The following is a 21,680-nucleotide window of genomic DNA, read 5'->3' on the forward strand; positions in this document are numbered from 1 at the left end:
CTCCTCCTCCTCGTCCTCCTCCTCCTCTTCTTCCTCCACCCTCTTTCCCTCCCTCCTCCCTCCCTCTCCTCCTCCCCCTCCCCCTCCTCTCTTCTCCTCCTCCCTCCCCTCCTCCTCCTCCTCTTCCCCCTCCCCCACAGCCCTCCCCCTCTCAGAACACTCAATGTCGGAACGTTCCGAAGATGACGTCGGAGCGTTCTCGAATCCCGTGTCTCTCGGCTGCTGCTGCCGAAGGAAAAGGGGAAAAGCAACAAGAAGGAAGAGCAATGGCGACACTGGATCGCAAAGTGCCCAGTCCGGAGGCGTTTCTGGGCAAACCCTGGTCCTCCTGGATCGACGCCGCCAAATTACACTGCTCCGACAGTAAGAACCCCGCCGCCTCCTCCTCTTTTTATTATCCTGTAACCTTTCCATTCACCTAGAGCCACCGGGAGAAAGGAAAAAAAAAAGTGTGTGGGGGAGAGAGAGAGAGTGGCCCCCGGTGTCCTCCATGCTTCTCCCTCTCTCTCTGAATCAATACACATAGAGACAGATCCTCCGTGCAGAGAGAGCGGCCCAGCTGCTAAGGCTGTCTGTCCGTCCGTCTGTCTGTCTGTCTGCCTGCTTCCTGCCTGCCTGCCTGCTGCCTGCTGCCTGCTGCCCGGGCTTCCAACCGCAGCCCTCTGGGTGGGCTTTTACAGCCCTGCCGTGTATCCGTTTAAAGGGCTACTCTGTTGCTGCTTGTACAGTTTGCTTGGGGTTTTTTTTGGGGGGGGGGGAAGGGGGAGATACCTATCTGGGCCAGGTAGATGAAATCCCAGACTTGGGATACAAATGATGCATTGTCCATTTTTATTTTTTTTTTAATTTTTAGAATGGTTGTCCTCTGCAGTACATAGATTACATATATATATATAATATATTCATATAAATGTTTGCAAATAAACACTCTTCCCTCCCCCCTTGACTTTGGCTTTTTTTTTCTGCTTTTCATCTGCAGATGTAGATTTAGAAGAGTCTGGAAAAGAGGGTGGAAAAAGCAGGGAGGTTATGAGGCTTAATAAAGAAGGTAAGTGAAACCACTGGCATTTTAGTGGTAGTGTGTATGGCAGAATCTTCACAGGATATAGCTAATATAATGTGAATTGTTCTGCTAGGTTATAGAGTGACTAAGGCTTGTCAAAAATTGAGCACGCCCAGGTGACTATGGCTTCATGGTAACTTCCTTCAAAGTATAAATACAACTAGAGGAGGGGGGAGGAAGGCTATTTAAGACAAAAGTTTACTATACTTGAGTTAGTATCCATATTGGACTTCCTTCTGCATATCTGTAATTCTAGCTCAAATGGACATTGCCCTTTTTTTTGGTGCAGAAATATCTAGATGTACATTGAGTGTGTCATCATCAAACACATTTATCTTTTAAAAGTCATTAGTAACTGTGGACAAATTCACAACAGTTTAATTTGACCCCACATGTCCAGCAATTTCTGCAGCTACTTCACTCCCCATCGAAAACAATTGTACATGGCAAGTCTTTAAAGAGGTTCACATTTGGTACAGTTTGCATTTGGTCACAGATTATTATGTGGTGAGCATGGTTATAAGCATCTATCTGTATGTGTGCCTTCACCTCCTCTCCCATCTGTGTTTTCCTAGCATGGAAATTCAGTACCTGAAATGGGACACAGTGAGTAGGTCATCACAGACCAAATACATGCAAGTGAGGCCATGGCCTCAATTGATAACCTGCTGGTGCTGTGCATATGAACACACATGGTCGTCATAAATAAATCACATTCTGTTATCATATACAAGCATGCCATATGTAGCTGTGGCCTGTGTATTTCAAAATGGAAACTCTAATGGCAACTTTCAGCTAAGCAAAAGCAAAAGGATGGACTTGTTTGTATTGCAATGAGCTAACATGAAGTCTTGTGAATGGGATGGGCATGAGTCAAGGAAGAAGATGTGAAATGATATGGTTGAAAACAAGCCACAGTAGTATTCCTAAGTTAAAAACCCCAGCAGAATTCATAAGATGCCAAAGGGTCATCCCCAAATAGGAGGTGCTCATTACGGAAAAACACTACCCCACCAAAGTCTAACTGCCCCTAACTGGAAAGATGTAGTAGGGTTTTTTGGTTTTGTTTTGTTTTGTTTTGTTTTTAGAGGGGTTTTTTTGCAAGGCAATAGAGTTAAGTGGCTTGCCCAAGGCCACACAGCTAGGTAATTATTAAGTGTCTGAGGCCAGATTTGAACTCAGGTACTCCTGACTCCAGGGCCAGTGCTCTATCCACTTGCCACCTAGTGCTCTATCCACTGTGCCACCTAACCGCCCTGAAAGATGTAGTAGGAATAAGCATGGCTTTGTGGATTAACACCTGAGGACAGCATGATAGTTTATAAGTTCTTAACTCTAGAGAAAAAAGACATTCATACATGGAGAGAGAGTCTGGAGAATAAAATTTATGCCTGCCTAGGGACAGTTCTTTAGCATCACTTTAGTTTTGGCATTCTGAATATTAAGTAATAGTATAAAGAATAAGATTCCATTTTAGAGATTTTTTTTTGCCTCCAAATACTTTAGTGACATCTCAACCTGTGCACTTAGGATTTGAGTGATGGAATTATATTAAGAAGACTACTTAGGTACTGTCGGCTTATCTGTGTTAGAAGGCCGTGCTGGTTAGCAATGAAAATTGACATCAGCATTTCCTTTTCCTTTTCAAACAAACTCTTAAGGTCTTTAAGAGCTCACAGACTTATAAAGCAGACCACAAGCAATAGGGAATATTCTTAGGATAGAACTTGAGATGCAATGGAAGGGCTATTTAAAATTAAATTGAATAAAAGTCATAATACAGGAAAATATTAGAAGGAGTTCATTGACTAGGTAGTTAATTCTGAAATAAAATGTCCAGAATCACAATTTTCCCCCAAAAACTCATTCTTAGATTCTACTTAGTACTGTTTCATCAAATGTCACTAGTAAAAAATCCTGTTCCTTAGGTTATTTGTCACATGGTGGTGAAAAGACTTGTTGCTTGATTATTTACTTTTGTATTGACACCCACTGTTGTCAATATATGGTATAAAATGTGAAAATAATCAAGTAAGAGTTCTAATTTCTCATTGTTAATAGGCCTTGTAGTATTGTGGTAATAGATTTGTAAGAGTTTTATTGGTGCAGATATGTGTGTGTGTTTTATTTTATGTCTGAGAAATGTACATATGTTAAAAACATGACCCAATATAGTATGGAATGTAGCATACTATAGATCTGCCTTGGACCCAGTCCAAGAAAGTATAGTTGCCAAAAGTATCTGAAGAGCCTCATTATTATGGTGTCACCTTGAATAAGATCCTATACCATAGAGTTAAAGCAAGGCCCCTGTATGTGTGTGTTCATTATATATTCACCAACTATATAATATATAAATATATTTATACATAGCAAGATAGATTAATACCCCAGCTTAGAGTAAAATAAGAAAATCTTAAAAAAAAAACTTTGAAGAACAACAGTGAGGTCAAATAGAATAAAGCTGGGGGATAAGAGATAGTAACTGCATAATTCAGTTGTAAAAACTGATACTCTCTTTCACAGACTTTGATATACATTTTATAGATTGATTTACTCAAGAGGGCAGGTAGGATGTTAATGTGAAATAATCATCTATTGCTGCTGTTTAACCATTGGTTTGGTAAATATTAGAAGGACTTATAGACATTTCAAATACGTGTTTAAAATTATGAAATATTGCTCTCTTGTATTCATTCTTTTCTTAACCTTTCTCAACTTTTCTTTCCTATCTGTACATCGTGGCTGAAACATTTGCTTTGAGATCTCTAATGTAAAGTCCTGATATAATTATTATTGATCTATCCAGAATTAACCAAGAACATGGGCAAGCAGTCTTTGGCAGATCAGATTCTCATTGTAAATATATTGTCTGCGTATATTACAGGGTTATTCAAGTTCAAAATGTGCAGCAACTAACACTGTGGTATCTAAGATACTGTCCTAGGAAGAACACAGTTTTCTTGCTTTGAAAATAAGATATTCACATTTTTAAAAATACCTGGTGTTAATCGTATCCTGTAATTATTAAATTTCTCAGTGCCAGAAATTCTTACATCCTGTGTATCCGTCTATACTATATATTGTTGATTGTCTGACAATAATTTGAAACTGAACTTTGGGCTAAAAGGGTTGTGGATTCAAATCTCAGTCAAATATTTTGTGACTTTTTTGATTAGTTAATTTGTTTAAATCAGTCAGGCATTGAGATTAGATAAGAATATAATTACCAGAAATTTAGTGTCTGAGACATGAGGAAATTTGTGATAGGAAGTTTTTGCAAAAGCTACTCTCTCACATATCCTTTTTTCCTTGATGAATAGTAAATATTTCTCTATTTATTCAGGATAAGATGCTAGGTACCTTGCCAAAAAGACACTTTTAACCTCAGGTGGAAGAGAAAACATTCAGTGATATGAAAGGTTTTCTTCTTACTTACTTCTTTACTCTAATACAATTTTGAAGAGTTTTTTACTTTTATTTTTTTAAATGATTTCAGTTCTATAAGGTATAAGAGTTGCTTATACTTTTTGGTCACCTTCAACAAGTCCTAGGAAACTAATTAGGATCATGAAGTGGAAGGGACCTCTGAGGCCATGTCTTTCAACTCTCTAATTTTATATGTGATAAAATTGGAGTTTAAGGATGTTAAGTTGCTGAAAGTCACATGGGTCTTGAGCTACAGAGGTAGGATTTGAATCCTGGTTCTCTCTCTCTTCAGAACCAAGATTCTTTCCATTGTACATTGCTCCTTTCATTACAAAGTATTAGAATATCATTAATTGGGGGAGGGGAGAAAGGAAGAGAAAGTGTTAGGGGAGTTGGAAAAGGAGAAACCTCAACAAATTCATCTTTTTAGAAAACCTCAGTTTCAATCAAATAATATATAACCTGCTAAATTGGGGAGGGGGAGGGAAGGGAGGGAGAAATGATCAATTCTTGTGTGTTTTAAACTGGGCATATGCAGAGTCATATGTCATTGAGAGGCAGCTAGGTGGCACAGTGGATAGAGTACCGGCCCTGGAGTCAGGAGTACCTGAGTTCAAATCTGGCCTCAGACACTTAATAATTACCTAGCTGTGTGGCCTTGGGCAAGCCACTTAACCCCATTTGCCTTGCAAAAAAAAGCCCTAAAAAAAAGTCATTGAAGTGTTTTATAAAATACCAGATATAAACATTTTTAAGCCAATTTGCAATGTATGGTCAAGAGAGGTTTACAGAATTCTTTATAGGAACCAGAGGCTTGGAATATGCTTCGTGAACTATTAATTTTTTTTAATACTGTGAAATTCACTGAAAGGGACACTCTCCTTTTTAGGATCTAAGACTTGTCATCTTAATAGTTTATATTTAAATATTCCCAGATGTTATGCAGGTAAATTTGTGGAAAGTTACCAGTTTACAGACTGTGTGGAGGGGCTACTGAAAACTAGCTGTGACTATAGAGCTTACTGTTCTCTTGAGATGTTGGTGGAATTGGGCTGAAACTGTGTTCAGGGAGAAAGAAAGTATTGATTTGAACATCCTTGGTAATAGGGCAAAAAGGTAAGGTTTAGAAGACCTGCAAAGGACCTGAGAGAGCTTTAGTTGTTAAGATATGTGAACATGCTTCGTTCAAATCTTATACTTGAAGAAAATGAACTACAGCCTTCCCAGTAGAAGAAAATGTTTTTGAAATGCCAATGAGCAGTGAAGGAAGGAGGGAGAAAAGTGGAATAGATTTATAGAAAACTACAAACTACCTTTGTTTATCATTGTACAGGTAGTTTTGCTGTTATATATGATGATAATAGAGGATCAAAATAATTGATACCCATAGATTACACAGATATCCCTATTTTAGCTATTAATTTCAATTTCTTTCTCTAGTGAGTCTTTTTTCATAAACAACTAAATTTGGCAAAATTAGCTGATTTGGAGATTCATTGACCCTCCCTTTCTTTGTCTAGCTAGTTTTTGGTAAAGGTGAAAAGAAGCTATGGAGTACCCCCAAAAAACAGAAAGAAGAGACAATGGAAAGGAGAAATACAAAGGGCTTGGATAATTCACAGGTTAGGTTATCAGACCCTGACCGATCAAGAAGTGAATGGTCATAACTGTCAAAGCCAACATCAAAAGAGAAACAAGACTACAATTACCTAGGGTTAGTTTTGAAGATACATCCAATTTTTTAATTAGACTTTCCTAATATTCTGACATAACTGGGTTCCCATGTTGAGAAGATGGGATGGATTTTTCCCCCTTCTATTATAGTGGGGTGGAAACAATGTGATGCATGCATTTTGCTAAATTGTATTGTATCTGCTGAGGACAAGTTATACATTGCCATCCTATGCAATCTATGCAAATTCTTCCTCCTCCTTAGATTTGTACAAGATGTCTCATTCAGTTTGTCATGTAATACCTAGTGTTTTCTTGAGGATCATGATGACAAAATATTGTTAGAACCATGGTGATATAATAAAATTGTTATAGAGGAGCCATAATGTATTTATTTAAATGCCATCTTAAGGTTCCATGTTACTGGGCTGGATTGTAGACATTTTTTTATCAAATTTATTCATTTATTGTGTACATTTTATACTAAGGACCTATGCTAGGCATTTTTGGTAAAACGGAGAAATATGAAACCTGACTCCTATCTTCCAGAAACTATAATAACAAGGACTTTTGGTCAGTAGTTATAAGTAAACTAACTTTGGTGGAATTAATGATAGTCACTGTTTAATCTTTCTCTTTATCAAATAGTAGTCTAACCATAAATAGTATTTTGTCATCTTAACCCTTCAGGTTACAAGATCCTAGACATAGAGCTTTAAGAGATATTAGAGATGAAAATTTTCTAAAAATCCCATAATACCAGTTCTTAAATGATTTAAGAATGTTACTATTCATTGTCTGACTTCTATTGTCAAAATAATGATGTCATGGTTTAGTATAGTAGAAAGAGTTGGGATTTGAAATCACAGGGTCAAAGTTTAAATCTAGTGTCTATCATTTATTATCTTTCTGGAATCTCAGTTTACTCATCTGTAAAATCAGAGTTTTGAGTCAGATGAATACTAACATCCCACCCAGTGCTAAATCTGTGATCCTGTAGCTATGCAAGTTGTCACTGTAAAGTGTTAAGGGTTTGTACTTGTATTAAAGCTGTCTAGAATCACATCTATTACTCTTGGGAGTGTGATTACACATAGGATCCATCTGAAATGGTGATGCCCATGGCAGAGAAGAGGCTGGCGCCTGGATTGCTGCCTGTGGACTTGGAAAGTATAAAGGACAGAAGAGGATTAGATTCTTGAAGGCTTCTGTGCTCGGTGTCAAGTGGACTGCATTGTTATCTAAGGCTTTGAGTTCATGTTCACTTCCTTCAGTCCAAAGTTTCACAGCTCCTGCTGTTTGCTTCTTCAGAATTGAATTTAAAAGGTTAGAGGGAATGTCGAAGAGGATTCATTTTTGTATAGTTGGTATTTATACATTGTCGTGTGTGTTTTTATGTATCTTTGGCTAACCTTTTATTGATGATGTTTTTGGCCTTCAAGAACCAGTTATATAATGGTAGCACTAGTCTCAATAATAGCCTGTCTTTATATATATATAAAATCTCTTTTAACCAAAGACTTCCCAATTCTGAATAGGTTGGTTGTTACTCATATCTAAATGCTGTAGTCAGGTTAATGACTATGACCATCAAATGAAGCTGTAATGGAGAAATGGGGAGGTGGAGAATTAGTGCTTGAAATTGAAGCCTGTGAATTCTCTTCTTCCTTCAGTTCATCAAAACCCTAACATTTGGGACCAGAGTCTTTCACTCTAGAGCCTACAGTTCATCTTGTCTCACCCAAGGAAGAACTAACTCTAAAAGTATAATGAGACAGGCACCACTGGAATTCAGCTTTTGGAGAAAGTTTTTATTTTTAAGTAAATAGTTTTAATTTTGTGCCTAGGATTTTGTAATGCAATTCTGAGGCATTGGGCATATTTTAGTTTTGTTTTTTAATCAAATAAGTACATATAAAGAAGAAAGCAGTGCCATATTTCTGTTGTGTTAAAGAAGATAAACTTGTATTTGTCATAGGCTCTTTGTATGTAGATTATGACTGATTCTGTTAACTTCTATAGAGGCCAAATGAGGTTCCCTTATGACACCTTAGCAGTGAATAGAACTCCGACAAAATCATCTGGCATCAGGGGAGGTTGATTGTTGCAGAGTATGGTTGGAATATTTCAGATCCTGCCCCAAAGCAGTAATGTGTCATGGAAACTTAGCTGGGGGAAGAGAACAAACCCAGTCTGATGACACTGAGCACAGTCAATCAAAAATAACAGATATAATAATAATAATAATAATAATAATAATAATAATAATAATAAGCTTATATAGCACTTTTACATTTGCAAAGCACTATATATATATATATATATATGTGTATATATATATATATATTATATTATTTGATACTCACAACAACTATAAAATAGTTACTGTTCTTATCTCCATTCCATGTTGAGAAAAGTGAGGCTAAGAAGAGGTTAGATGACCTGCCGAGGGTCTCACACCTAGAAAGTTAAGTGAAGTGGTATTTGAACTCAGGTCTTCCTTACTCCAAAGCTCACATTCAATCCATTCTACCACCTATCATGAGTCAATCAACAAGTAGTTAAGTGCCTGCTATGGACCAAGCACTGTTATTTACTAGAAATTTGTATGTAAAAGTGAGATAGTCCTTGCCCTCAGGAAACTTACTTTCTATTAGGAAAATACAAAATATCAACAGATGGGATTATCTAGGATATATGAAAAAAATACAAACTGTTAATTTGGGCTTGGGGCTTGGGGTAGAGGAGTAAAGGAAAAGTCTCTTGGAAAAGAAGGGACTTGAATTGAGCCATGAACTGAGTTTGGGGTTCCAAGAGTTGAAGAGGGAAAGCATTCTTGGCAAGGCGGACAAGCTGTAAAAAGGCATGGAGATAGGAAATGGAATGTTATGTACATGAAATACAAGTTTGGCTGGAGAATGTACTATGAAGTCAGCCTGAGAAGATGGGCCAGATTGTGAATGCTAAGTAGAGAAGCTTATATTTTATCGTGGGGTAATAAGAAGCCATCAAAACTTCTAAGAGGCGGGAGAGTGGGGGTATTGTCAGACCTATGTGTTAGTAATATAAATTTAACTTTTTGAAGGATGAAGAAAAGAAGAAGAGACTATGTAGCGGCAAGGTGTGTTATTTAAGGGGCTATTTCTTTGGTCCAGCCAGCAGAGGAGATGAGGGCCTAAACTAAGGTTGTTTTAGTATTAATGGAAAGAAAGGAAAATAAATACTGAAGAGGAAGATTCAACAAGACTTGACAACTAATTGGTTATGGGGGAGAGAGGTTATAGGGAGAGAGTGAAGATTGAAGCATAGTTCTTAGGCTCCAAATGTAAGGGACTGGAAGAATGGAACTTAACATAGTCCTGACTCATAGTAGGCACTTAAGCAGTGTTTATTGATTAACTATTTGATACCCTTGGCATAAATGAGAAAGTAATTGGAGTAGATTGAGAGGGAAAGATAATGAATTTGGTTTAGCCAAGTCTTACATGATTCACTATTCTGGATTAGGAAATGAAATGATTGTGTTCCTAGTTTGATTTCATTAGACTTAGGGTAGGTGTTTTAGGAAATTGAATCCCTAATATGTGTTACCCAAAGTTGCAAAGCCAAAGGGCAAGATATCATAAGTACCATAGGCTATAAAACTGAATGAGCTTTTGCTAATGAAATTTAGCAAATGAGAAAAGTGAGGCCTAGAGAAACTTGTCGAAGGTTATAAAGGTAGTAAGGAAGAGAGTCAGGATTTGAACCCAGGTCTTCTGGCTCCGGATATGTGCTCTTTTTACTTTACTGTGTTGAAGCAATTTCACTGTTTTAGGAGAATGTCCCTTAGCTACAAGGTAGCATTCTCCATTTTCTAGATGATAATCATTATTATAGAAGCATTGTAGGGGAATAGAGTCAGGAAAAACTATGTAAAAAACCTGCTTCTGATAACTAATTCCTAACCATGATGACCATGACCAAGTCTTTGAATGTCTCTGAGCAGCCCACACTTCTGGAAGATTTGTCTATTAAATATGAATCTACTGTGTATGTGTGACTTAAGTTGGAGGTCGTTTACAATCTATATTGCCTAGATCTTTAAAATTTGAAATCAAAAACTGTTTCATTTTTGCTTTTATATTCCTAGTGCCTATCACAGTGACTGACATATAAATGTTTGTTGATTGATTCAGTAACAGATTCTTATAATACTTTGAGGCTTACAAACTTCTTCCCTCACACAAACCCTGAAGTAGGCAATGTAGGCATTTGTGACCCCCATTTTAAAAATGACAAAATTAAGTCTCAGAGAAGTCAAGTTGACATGCTATGGTCACCCATCTAACTAGAGTTGGGTTGCAAATACAGGTTTCCTTCCTTCAAACCCAGCCTTCTCACTTGTGCTAATAAAGTCTTTTGTCTGTCATATATCTGTGGCTCTTTGGGTTTACCAAGAATAAAAAAGAGAACTCAGATTCTGTCACTGGGCTATGAATTTTCTAGAGAGTTTCTCTGAGAATGCCACCACCAGCAGGACTCAAAAGCTGTGAACAGTTCTAGTAGGTTGCTGAGAATACTTAATATTGAATAGAATCTGGTATAAAATCCTGAGATGTGCCCCAGTGTGATCTCTTCAACTAGGTGGTCAGGTGGCCCACCTCCTTATTCTTCATATTAAGCTCTTCCCTACACCTTACAAGTCACCCAGACAACATACAGTATAAGAAAAGCATTATGAAACTGAGAAGAGGACTTGGTGGACCAGTTCTGTGCTTCAGTCAACCTGCCACAAATAAGGAGGTAGTACAGAGGGATTTGAGATAAGACAGAGCAATTGGATAGTCTTTACAAATATCATATTTGTGTTCCCATCATGCCCTAGGGGTAAACACACCAACTGAGATATAGTTGTGAGACTGGCAAAAGGTATGAACTCTTTTTTCTTCAGTAGCACAGAGTTAGAGTTGTGAGATTAAGATCTTTGTTTCTGCCTAGAATTACCCAACAGAATTTTCCAGTAGTGATAAAGAGTTTGGCCCTTTGGGTTGACTGTGAGAAAGTCCTTCAAGATCTACAGCAACATTGTTTTTTAGGAAATATAGTCATGTTTGAATGGCCTTTTCCTTTCTCTCTTTCTTGCCTCTCTCCATCCCAAAGGAGGATGTTCTAAGGGTATTTAGCCCTAGAATGTTCATGATGGGCAAGGGATCTTTGAGGATTTAGTTATGATCCCCAATACTTTCATTGAGGGTGTCAATTTCAGAACCTTTAAAGGCAGGGGACTAGCCTAAATGAAATCTTTGGTGCAGATTCAAACCTTTCCTTCTTGAAAAAAGGTGTTAGAAAAGATGGTTGCCAAGCAACTCCAGGGGCATCTATCTACAGTGATTTCCCCCCCCTTCTCTTTCTCCTTCTCTCTCTCTCTCTCTCTCTCTCTCTCTCTCTCTCTCTCTCTCTCTCTCTCTCTCTCTCTCTCTCTCTCTTTCCTTTTTAACATTTCCTAGGCTGCTTTTCAGTTTCCCTTTTGGCACTGGGATTGTAAGGGTTTGCATTGAGGGGGTAATGTCCTTTAAGGGATAGAATAGAGATTTTTTTGTATGGATCATCCATTCCATATGTCCTGAAATACTAGTTAAGGAGGTTTAAAAGTCTTTGTTGTCCTGAGTCAGAGGTATACCTGGTCAAGTCTGTCTCAAGGGCTGAGTGAATGGACAACATTCCTTAGACTGACCTGGATTGAGTAAAAATCTAAATTACTTTTGCTATATTAGAACTATATAATCTGATAATTTTCAATTTCAGTGATTCCAGATTTTACCTAATTGATTTTCTTGGGCTCTTGTGTATTTCATAAATAATTAGCCTTTAGGTCATGGATGAATTGGTGATGCCTTTCTCAGGGAAAGATGTTGGTAGAAAAAATAGGAGAAACTGATTTCTACTTGCTTTATTCTTAGTCAGGAGACTTTGGAGTCTAAGGTTTCAAGAACTGGGGACACCAATGGGATCTCAAATCCTGTGATTACTTGCATGGTGATCCAACTCCCCAACTCCCTCTTAACACAGGACCATTCACTGACCTATGCATAAAAGAGTGTAAACTAAAGCATAGCTCAGAAAAATAAAACTCTACTCTTCTCTTTGTGTGTGTGTGTGTGTGTGTGTGTGTGTGTGTGTGTGTGTGTGTGTGTATGTGTAAAAAGTAATGGCAATAGGGTCAGGGGGGATGGAGGAAATTGGTGTGCTGGGATTATCTCATATCACCAAAGGAAGGAGTCATGATGATTTTAGAATCCTGTCTCTATATCTTACTAGCTGTATTGGGCATGTCCCTTATTCTCTCTGATCCTTGGTTTTCTTATGTGTAAAATGAGGTTTTTTGGTCTGGATGACCTCTGAGATCCCTTCCAGTTATTAAGTTTGTGATCCCATCTGATCAATTGGTAGATTATGTATACTTCTTGCTTTTCTTGCCTTGTGTAACCCTTCCTTACCACCTTCAGTTTCAGAAACAGATCAGGAGCAGGAAAGAGATATGAAATTAAAATTAGTTCTGCTACTTTTTTTTTGCTGTTCTGACAAAAGACTTGGTGATGGAAGGGAATTAAAAATATAGGTATACCTTGATTTAAGTTATCTCAATACATGAAAATCCAGATTTATTATAAAGGATAAGTAAAAGGAATGATTACTTGCTTTACAAAAGGATTTAAAAATGGGATTTTGTTAAATCATAAGCTGTATAAGCACTTTTGAAATATGATTGAATTTGTCAAATATGTGTGTGTGTGTGTGTGTGTGTGTGTGTGTGTGTGTGTGCGTGTGTGTGTGTTTTACATACAGGTTTTAAATTCTCCTATGCTGATTCTTCCTGTGATGACTTTTGTTCTCAAAAGATTCTCCTTAAGAGTAATTTTTTGACCTTATTTTTTGTTCCTTTTTTTTTTAGTAAACTAAGTTTGCTTCATAGTTTTCAATTTCCAACTGCCTATGATATGAAGATTCATAGTTTTAGGGTTGGAAGGACATCTGGCAGGACCCCACCTCTGTTGACAAAGGAGATGAGGTCCAGGGAGCTTAAATCATTTTCCCATGGTTACACAGAAGAGCTGAGATTTTCACCCAGAAGCTCTGACTCAAGTCTAGTCTTCTAACCACTAATTTGCCTCTTCTCTTTGTACATATCTTGCTAACCTTTGGAAGCCAATATATCTAAAATTGAACTCATTGCCTCTCTTCTTTTTCCTTTCAGCCCCATACAAATGCATGTCCACTTTTGACTTCTCTATTTCCTTCAATGCTGCCTTTGTACACCCAAGTTAGAAAGATAATGCATCTTGAAGGAAAAACAGTCTTTGGGTGTTCAGCTTTCAGCTCTCACACAAACTGTATGAACTTTGGCAAATCACCTAACATCTCTGAGTCAGGGATTCTTGGTATTTCATTTCTCACAGCATTATAGTTGGGAAATAACTTCATGTAAATGTGGGAAGTATGCGTATCTAAAATCTTAGTCTTTTCATATTTCATTATCCCCTTATCCAGTCATTTACTGAGTCTGATTTATTCTTTTTTTTAAATGATTTGTGTGGGCCTCTCTCCCTTCCACTTTCCATGCTATCACTGTAATCTAGGTCCTCATCTTCTTACATCTGTATCATCTTCCAACATGTGTTCTCTGCTTCCAATATCTTCCTTCTACAATCAACCGCATACACAATTTCAAGACTAATCTCCCTATAATACCAAATTTATCATGTCACTCGGATTCAAAATTCTTTCATGATACCCCATTGACTAATGTAATGGTTGACATTTATTTCATGCTTTAAAGTTTGCAGAGTTTGCATGTAATTAAATCTCACAACAACCTGGTAAGGTGGATACTATAGATAATTTTGTTCCCCTTTGGCAGATGAAGAAACTGAAGTTCCATGGGGTCCCCCCTAATGTCAGAAATAGGAATCAAGTCCCAGTCTCTTGTGACTTGTCCCTAAAAACTAATTTAAGCTTCTCATCGTAGTTTCTTGCCCCTTTCTATACTTGACCTCATTCATCTTTTCTCCCAGATGATGGCAAGGTTATGTGATAGATGGGGATCTGAAATCAGAGGACCTGAAAAACTGTAGCTCACACAGGATCAGTCCTGCGACCTTGGGCAAATCCATTCATTTCTTGGATCAGTTTTCCCAAATGAATGATAAAGGGAAGTAGACTCCACAGCCTCTAAGGTCCTATCTAGTTATACAACTACCATATTCCCTAATAAGAATTCTCTGATACAGCTAGTCTGGTCTCACTGCTTCCTGAAAAAAGCCATGCTTATCAATATCTCTAAGCTTTTTGTTTAATTAGTCTCAAATGGCTAGTCTCAAATCCAGTGTTTTCACCACTATACTATTCTAGCTTGCTAAATCTATGTGTGAGCATAGATCTTTACCTGGTGTGTCCCTAAGAAATCTATCCCCCTGCAAGGCAATCCCTCTAAATATTGCTTCAGTTTATCATCTATATCTTATTTATTCATAGTGGTTTACATTTTGTATCCCTCATTAGAAGGTGAACTCTCTGAGGGCAGGTACAATTTTTTGTCTTTCTCTGTATCCCTAGCACTTGGTACAAGATCTGGAACTTAATAGATAATTAATGATTCTTGACTTGACTTTGTTCTGCCTCTACTATTTATTTACTGGATGACTGTGAACAAGTCATGTAATCATAATAATATTCCAGTACCTGAAATAATTTCATAAATATGGGTATTCCTTCTACTGAGAGAGAAATCTGTGTTCAAGAGTGTTATTGTAACTGGAAAAATCTGTTACTCCTTAGCTAGCATGACAATGAGCTTTTCACCTCTGAGTGATACAGACTAGAACACAACTCAGCAGGCTAGAATACTGGGCCAGATCTAATAAGATGAAATGTAATGAAAGGATAAATGTAAAATCTTATTATTTGGGTTCAAAAAATCAGCTTCATAAGTACAAAAAGGGGAAGACATAAATGGTTCATCTGAAAACAGTCTTGGGGTTTATTTACCTACAAGTTCAGTGTGACTGAGCCATCAATATGTTATGGCAGCTACTGGGGCAGCTAGGTGGCGCAGTGGATAAAGCACCATCCCTGGAGTCAGGAGTACCTGAGTTCAAATCCACCCTCAGACACTTAATGATTACCTAGCTGTGTGGCCTTGAGCATGCAACTTAACCCCATTTGCCTTGCCAAAAAACCTAAAAAATAAATGTTACGGCAGCTAGAAAAGCAAATGTGTTGTTATCCCAAGAACATGAGAGTTCTTCTGTGTACCATAACCTACAGAATTGATATGTTGACTTCTAGCTCTCTCATTCCAGGAAGGTCATTTAAAGGCAGGAGCATGTCCAAAAGAGGGCAGCCAGGTTGTGAGAGGTCTGGAGATCATGCTACCCTTGAATTGACCAAAGAATTTGAGGAAGTTTAGTTTAGAGAAGACTTAGAAGGACCTGGTGACCATCTTCAAGTCTTTGAAGGGTTATATTGTGGATGAGAAATAACATTATTCTGCATGTCTCCAGAAGTTAGAATCAAAAATACTAGCCAAAAGTTTCAAAGACAAAATTTGGACTTGAGTTAAGAAAAACTTCCTTACCATGATAGTTGTCCAGAAGTAGGATGTTGGGTTCCTCCTCATGGGAAGTCTTGAAATAAGGGTGTGGATTATCAGAAGTGTTGTTAACAAGATTCCTATTCAGGTGTGATTTGGAGTAAATGACCTCCGAAACCCTTTCCAGCTCTAAGATTCTGTGATTCTGACTGATGCCATGGAGCCCATTATCAGGCTTGAAACCTTTCCACTTCATTATGGAGCCTCTTCTATACCTGGAGTTTCCTTGATCTAGTCTTTGGGCTAGTGTTAGAATGGCACCTTATCCACCACCCCTCCCCAGACTGGACTTGTTATTTCATTGCAATTACATGGGAGAGAATTCACTTTATCAGCATAAATTGTCACCAGCTATACATTTCTTATTGCCTTGCTCACAATCACACAGCCAGGGTATATCAAAGACATGATTTGAACCTAAGGTTTTCTGACTCGAAGACCAGTTTCCTATCCTCTAATAAGCCATTCTATCTCTCATCTTGGAGGAATAATGGTAATAATCTGAACATAGAATCTATTTTAATAAAAAAAATAACACATATATATATACATGTATATACATATACATATATAGATATAGATATATAGATATATAGATATTTAGTGCTTTAAGTTTTGTAAAGAAATTTAACCATATCTCATTTGATCATCATGACAACTCTTGGAGTTGATGTTACTATTGCAGCTACATCTTACAGATGAGGAAACTAAGATACTTGGAAGTTAAGTAAGTTGTCCAAGATCACACACCTGAGAGAGTATTTGACCTCAGGTCTTCCTGATTCCAAGTCCAGCCCTTTTTTCAACTGCGTCAGCAGTAGCTAGGCTTTTTTTTTTATTTTTTTAGGTGTTTTTTTTTTGCAAGGCTCAAGGCCACACAGCTAGGTAATTATTAAGTGTCTGAGGCCGGATTTGAATTGAGGTACTCCTGACTCCAGGACTGGTGCTCTATCCACTGTGCCACCTAGCCACCCCTGGTAGCTAGGCTTTTAAAAGCTTATAAAATATCTTCTTCACACCTCTATAAGGTAGGTTAATGCAAGGATTATTATACCCATTTTATACATGCTGAAACTGAGGCTTAGAGAAGTAAGAGAATTTGTCCAGGGTCATACAGTAAATGTCAGACACAGGGCTTGAAGCTATGTCTGATGATCTTTCCAGACATGACTCCCAAAGATGATATAATGGAAGAAGTGTGGATTGTAGAAAAGGGAACCTGAGTTCAAATATTGATAACTATTTTACTAGCTCTGTGACTTTAAGCAAGCTATTTCACTCTCTAGATCTCAGTTTCCTCATCTATAAAATGAAAGGGTTGGACTAGAAGGTTTCTAAGATCCCTTCCAGCTCTAGGTTTGTGATCCTGTGACTTCTGCTTCCTATGCCTTATGGCCTTCAAGACAACACTTGGGCTAATTTTCCTGGCAATATTCATACATTTGTTATTGTGTCTATGTGCTGGGAAAGACTGTCATATCTTTTCTCTCACGTATTAGTACCTTGTATTTGTATTTGTTTTAAAATGCCTTGAGACCCTTGACTGAGAGTTGCAAAATAGTCAAGCCATGATGAATAGAACAAATTAGCAATGCTAGGTTAAAGAGGGAACCACCAGAAAAAAGATCTGGGCGATTTGAAATCATGATCTTACTGGTCTTTGCCAAAAGAAAGAAGTATTTTTGAAATTGTTTACTGCATAGTGGATTTTTAGGGATGGCTTAAAAAAATATTATTTGGGTGACGCTGAGTTTTTTTTTAATGAGGTTTTTCAGTGTTAATTTAAAAACTCAATACAGTATGCCACACACATTTGTTACCAAATTCTGTGAGCATCTGTCTTGAGTACATTTAGCTTCTGACAGATGCCCAGCAGCTTTCAGAACTTTCACAGATGTTCCATGTCCCCCAGAAAGGCAACTTCCTGTTCCTGGCAGTGAGCATCGAAGGGAGGGGGCAATGCCACTAGTTGCATGTTACAGGGGGTTTTCTTTACATCATTTCCTGCCTGTTGCCTTTGGATAGATTACAGATGGTCAAAAGAGATTTCTTTGCACAATAAAAGAAACCAATGTTTTATGAGAGAGGTTTTTATAATAGGGCTGGTGCTTCATACCTACTAAGAATGAGCATAGGCAACTCAACTTTGCTGGGGGAGGTGAGGAGGAAAGGGGTAATGGATGTATCAACCATATGCACTAAATCAACAAGTGTGGGGAGTCTAAGAGGTAAAAGAATATTACTTTTTCTTTTCCACCATATCTTTCATCCAGCGGTGTCTCCCATTATACTAGATGTGCATCTTGGTATAGTTATAAAGATTCAGACACTAGTGGAATTATGAGATGAGGTGATGCCCTTGTAAGCCAATTCCTCCTTGTGTCTTTCTGATGAGAAAGGTATTATTTTCCCCAGTATTCAGTTGATTAACAAGCGACACAGGGAGAAGGAAGCCATTTGTCAGAAGTTATATATCTAAGTGAAACAGCTTATAAAATAAAGCCCAAGTCTCTGCATTCTTATTCCATTCTCTGACCAGCAGACTACCTTGACCCTCATCTCACCCAGTTGCTAACAGTGTGACTTACATGAAATCTGAAGCATGTAGCAACCTAGAGAAGAGAGGAGAGAACTTGTTATTGGTGTAGGCAGTTGCAGTACAGTTAGATTTGGCTTTTAGGAGTGAGTTAGCAATGAGTTAAAAAGGTCAGGGAAAGGGGAAGAAAATGCAAAGGCAGGAAATTAGGCCCATAAATTGAGGGAAGTGGAGAAGAGAGAAGTAGAGACCAGGTCCTGATTGCTTTGGAGAATGCATTGGGTAGAAATATCAGAGAAAGGAAGACCACTACTGCTAAGGTCCAGGAAAAGGATGAAGTTGAAATTTCAAATAGCCAAGAGAAGAGGGACCAATGTAAAAACTGAAAGATGACATACTGGATTATAATATTCCAAGAAAACCATAATAGAAAGAGGAATTATATTTGAGGGAATCTGTGAGATAATTTGCTGCTCTACCACAGTAAGCAGATGAATTATGAAAAAAGACTCAAAAAATTTCTGAAACATCAGAAAATGAGAATTTAGAAAGCATGAAGTATTGAGAGCAGGAAAAACCAAAGTGAGTTTTAAAGATTGATAGGAAAATACCTGAGAGAGAAATATACCAGAAATAGAGAAGAAAGGGAAGTACACTGAATTCTAAGCTTCTTGAGGGCAGAGATCTATCTTCTATTTATTTTAGTAATATATTATTATTATTATTACCATTTTTCCATCCTTACTCCAAAATCAATGTGTCCCAGGTCAAATACCAAAAAATTTGATGATGATGATGATGATGTTCATCCTTCGTTATTGGGGGAGGGGCTGTGTTGTCACCAGCCTCACTTTCTCCTCCAGAGCCTTCTGGATCCAGTGGCTGGATATGAATCAGGACAACTGGAAGATGGCCTGGAATGTAAGGCAATCAGCCTTAAGTGATGTATCCAGGATCACACAACTAATAAATATTGAGTGTCTGAGACTGGCTTCAACTCTTGTCCTCCTGACTCCAAGATCAGTGCTCTATCCACTGTACCACCTAGCTGCCACACAAGAATTTATTCATTTGATAACAGACAGGAACTGCTCTATTAGATAGATGGGGCCCTTTTAAGCTAAACCCAAGGTCAGTCAATTATGAGATTTAGAATGAGTGGACAGATATAGTAGAGTGGAAAGAGTCAATGACATCAGACTCCAAAGGTCTGAATTCAAATCCTGCTTCCTTGGTTGACCCCTTGTGTGACCTTGAATATGTCACTTTAACTTTTCTTTTTTTTTGTTTTTTTTTTCTTTTTAGGATTTTGCAAGGCAATGGGATTAAGTGGCTTGTCCAAGGCCACACAGCTAGGTAATTATTAAGTGTCTGAGGTCGGATTTGAACCCAGGTACTGCTGACTACAAGGCCGGTGCTCTATCTACTGCGCCACCTAGCCGCCCCACTCTAACTTTTCCATGCTCAGGTTCCCTCATTTGTAAAGTGAAGGGAGCAGATCATGTTGGAGGCCTTTGAGTTCCCTTCAAGCTCTAGATCTTTGATCCTGAGGATGGAATTTTAAAGGCTTTTGGGAAACCAGGATAACAAAATCCTCAGGAGTATATGCTCTCTAAAATAGAATTGTGAAACCTGAAATCTTTGCCCTAGAACTACTTCCATTGCATTGGTTTTCTTTTTCTTTGGGGGGGGGGGGAGAAATATAAGAATATTGCATTTCATTTGTATTCTAGGAATTTGCTAGAATGCTAGAAGTGCACAGAAGACCAGTTTTTAAATCCAGTCTCACTAAATATGTGACCCCAGGCAAATTGTTAAAACCTGTCAGCCTCAGTTTCCTCAACTATAAAATGAGGATAATATTGCTTACCTCTCAAAGTAAAGGATAAAATGAGATTATATTTGTAAAGCACTTGGCAAACTATAAAGGTTTTTAAATTATTTATTATCATACTATTAGCAAAATATTCATTAAAATTAATATTATCATCTTCATATATTATATCATCTATTATAGCACAAAAGTGACAATATCAATTTAAAAGATATCACAGGGACTTGATAGCTTAGAAGGAAAAAACTCCCAGTCTGTTTTAAGTTCATATGCTAGTGATGGGGATATGGAGAAGCTCAATTTCACAGTGCATCCAGATCTTAAAAGTGAGATGAAACATCAAAATGACTGGTGACATATGTTAGAACAGAGATTTTTTTCCTATCCTAGTCTCATGATACCTTGTTGTATCTCCAGTTTTCACAAGGGGGTGTTAATTTTAGTGTACTCAATTTTTATAAAATCAATGCAGACTGTCCTTAGCATGGGGAGGTGCCATGAAATTAAGCAGAGAACCATGAAGTGATGGAGTGTCACAACAGCAAAAAAAAGGCTAGAAATTTAGGAAGAAAGTCTAGTAGGAGAGGAGCCTTCCCCTGGCTCCTTCACAGTATTGATTACAGCAGACCTAAAAGTAAAAGAAAAACACTATCATCCCTGACCTGCAAATCCCAGACAGAGACAGAGAGAAGGAAGGAAGAGAAAAAAGAAGAGTGCTGAGGCGCGCATGTACACACACACACACACACACACACAGAGAGAGAGAGAAACCCTCCCTTCTGTGAACTCTAGTAGGGGCATTTATCCCTTGCCCTCTGCCCTGTACTTCTCATAAGGGGTATCCAGTGGCAGATTTGTGCTCCCAATCACTGATTGGAAGAAGTGAAGTTAGAGGAAAAGGCTCATTTTTATCCTGATTCATGGAAGAATATAACACCTGTTGTGGCTTATCAGTCACCAACCTTCCCTTCATATAGTGGGTTTTGGACATTAATTTCTATGCAGGGGATAATCCAGTGAAGTCCACCTGCCTTCCTTGGCATTAGTCTGCTAAACTGACTCAGTAGCCATAGTCTCCCTAGATTGTGGAATTGCCTTAATTTCTATCATAACACAGTTCCTTTCTTGTTCTTCAAGCCACTGCATCAGTGGAATACTTTATTTCTTTTTGAAGTGGGGTAAGGAACAAGACCTATGATATTATTCCTGGGTAAGAAAGTTCCCTCTAACAATGTAGATTAGCAACTATTCTGCAATTTGTGGTATAGCTTGAGTGTTCTTTGAAGCACTGTGAACTGATACCCAAGTACCACAACCACAATTCAGAGATGGCCTTGACCCCAAGTCTTACTGATTCCAAAGTTATTGCTCTATCCCACACATGCTACCACTATAGGGGCTCACAGGTCACAGAGACCTGGCTCTGCTTCCCTTCTGCCTCTACCCACTACCACAACCTCCCCAGTCACCCTTTGTAGTTACTGACTGCACCTTCACTCATTTGTCTCAGTTCAGC

At 38.0% G+C, this 21,680-nt stretch overlaps 1 protein-coding gene across 4 annotated transcripts in view; it reads left to right on the forward strand.

Moving 5' to 3' along the window:
* The first annotated feature begins 139 nt into the window (after positions 1–139).
* ATXN7L1 (ataxin 7 like 1) overlaps positions 140–21,680 on the forward strand; it is a 267,712-nt gene continuing 246,171 nt past the window's right edge. For all 4 annotated transcript variants that reach the window (XM_074193956.1, XM_074193946.1, XM_074193947.1 and 1 more), the window contains exons 1-2: positions 140–363; positions 980–1,048. In XM_074193956.1, the coding sequence (XP_074050057.1) occupies positions 183–363; positions 980–1,048 (250 nt within the window). In that variant the 5' untranslated portion in view covers positions 140–182. The remainder of the gene's footprint in view (positions 364–979; positions 1,049–21,680) is intronic.

This window comes from Macrotis lagotis, chromosome 7, assembly GCF_037893015.1.
Source record: "Macrotis lagotis isolate mMagLag1 chromosome 7, bilby.v1.9.chrom.fasta, whole genome shotgun sequence".
Taxonomy (NCBI): Eukaryota; Metazoa; Chordata; class Mammalia; order Peramelemorphia; family Peramelidae; genus Macrotis; species Macrotis lagotis.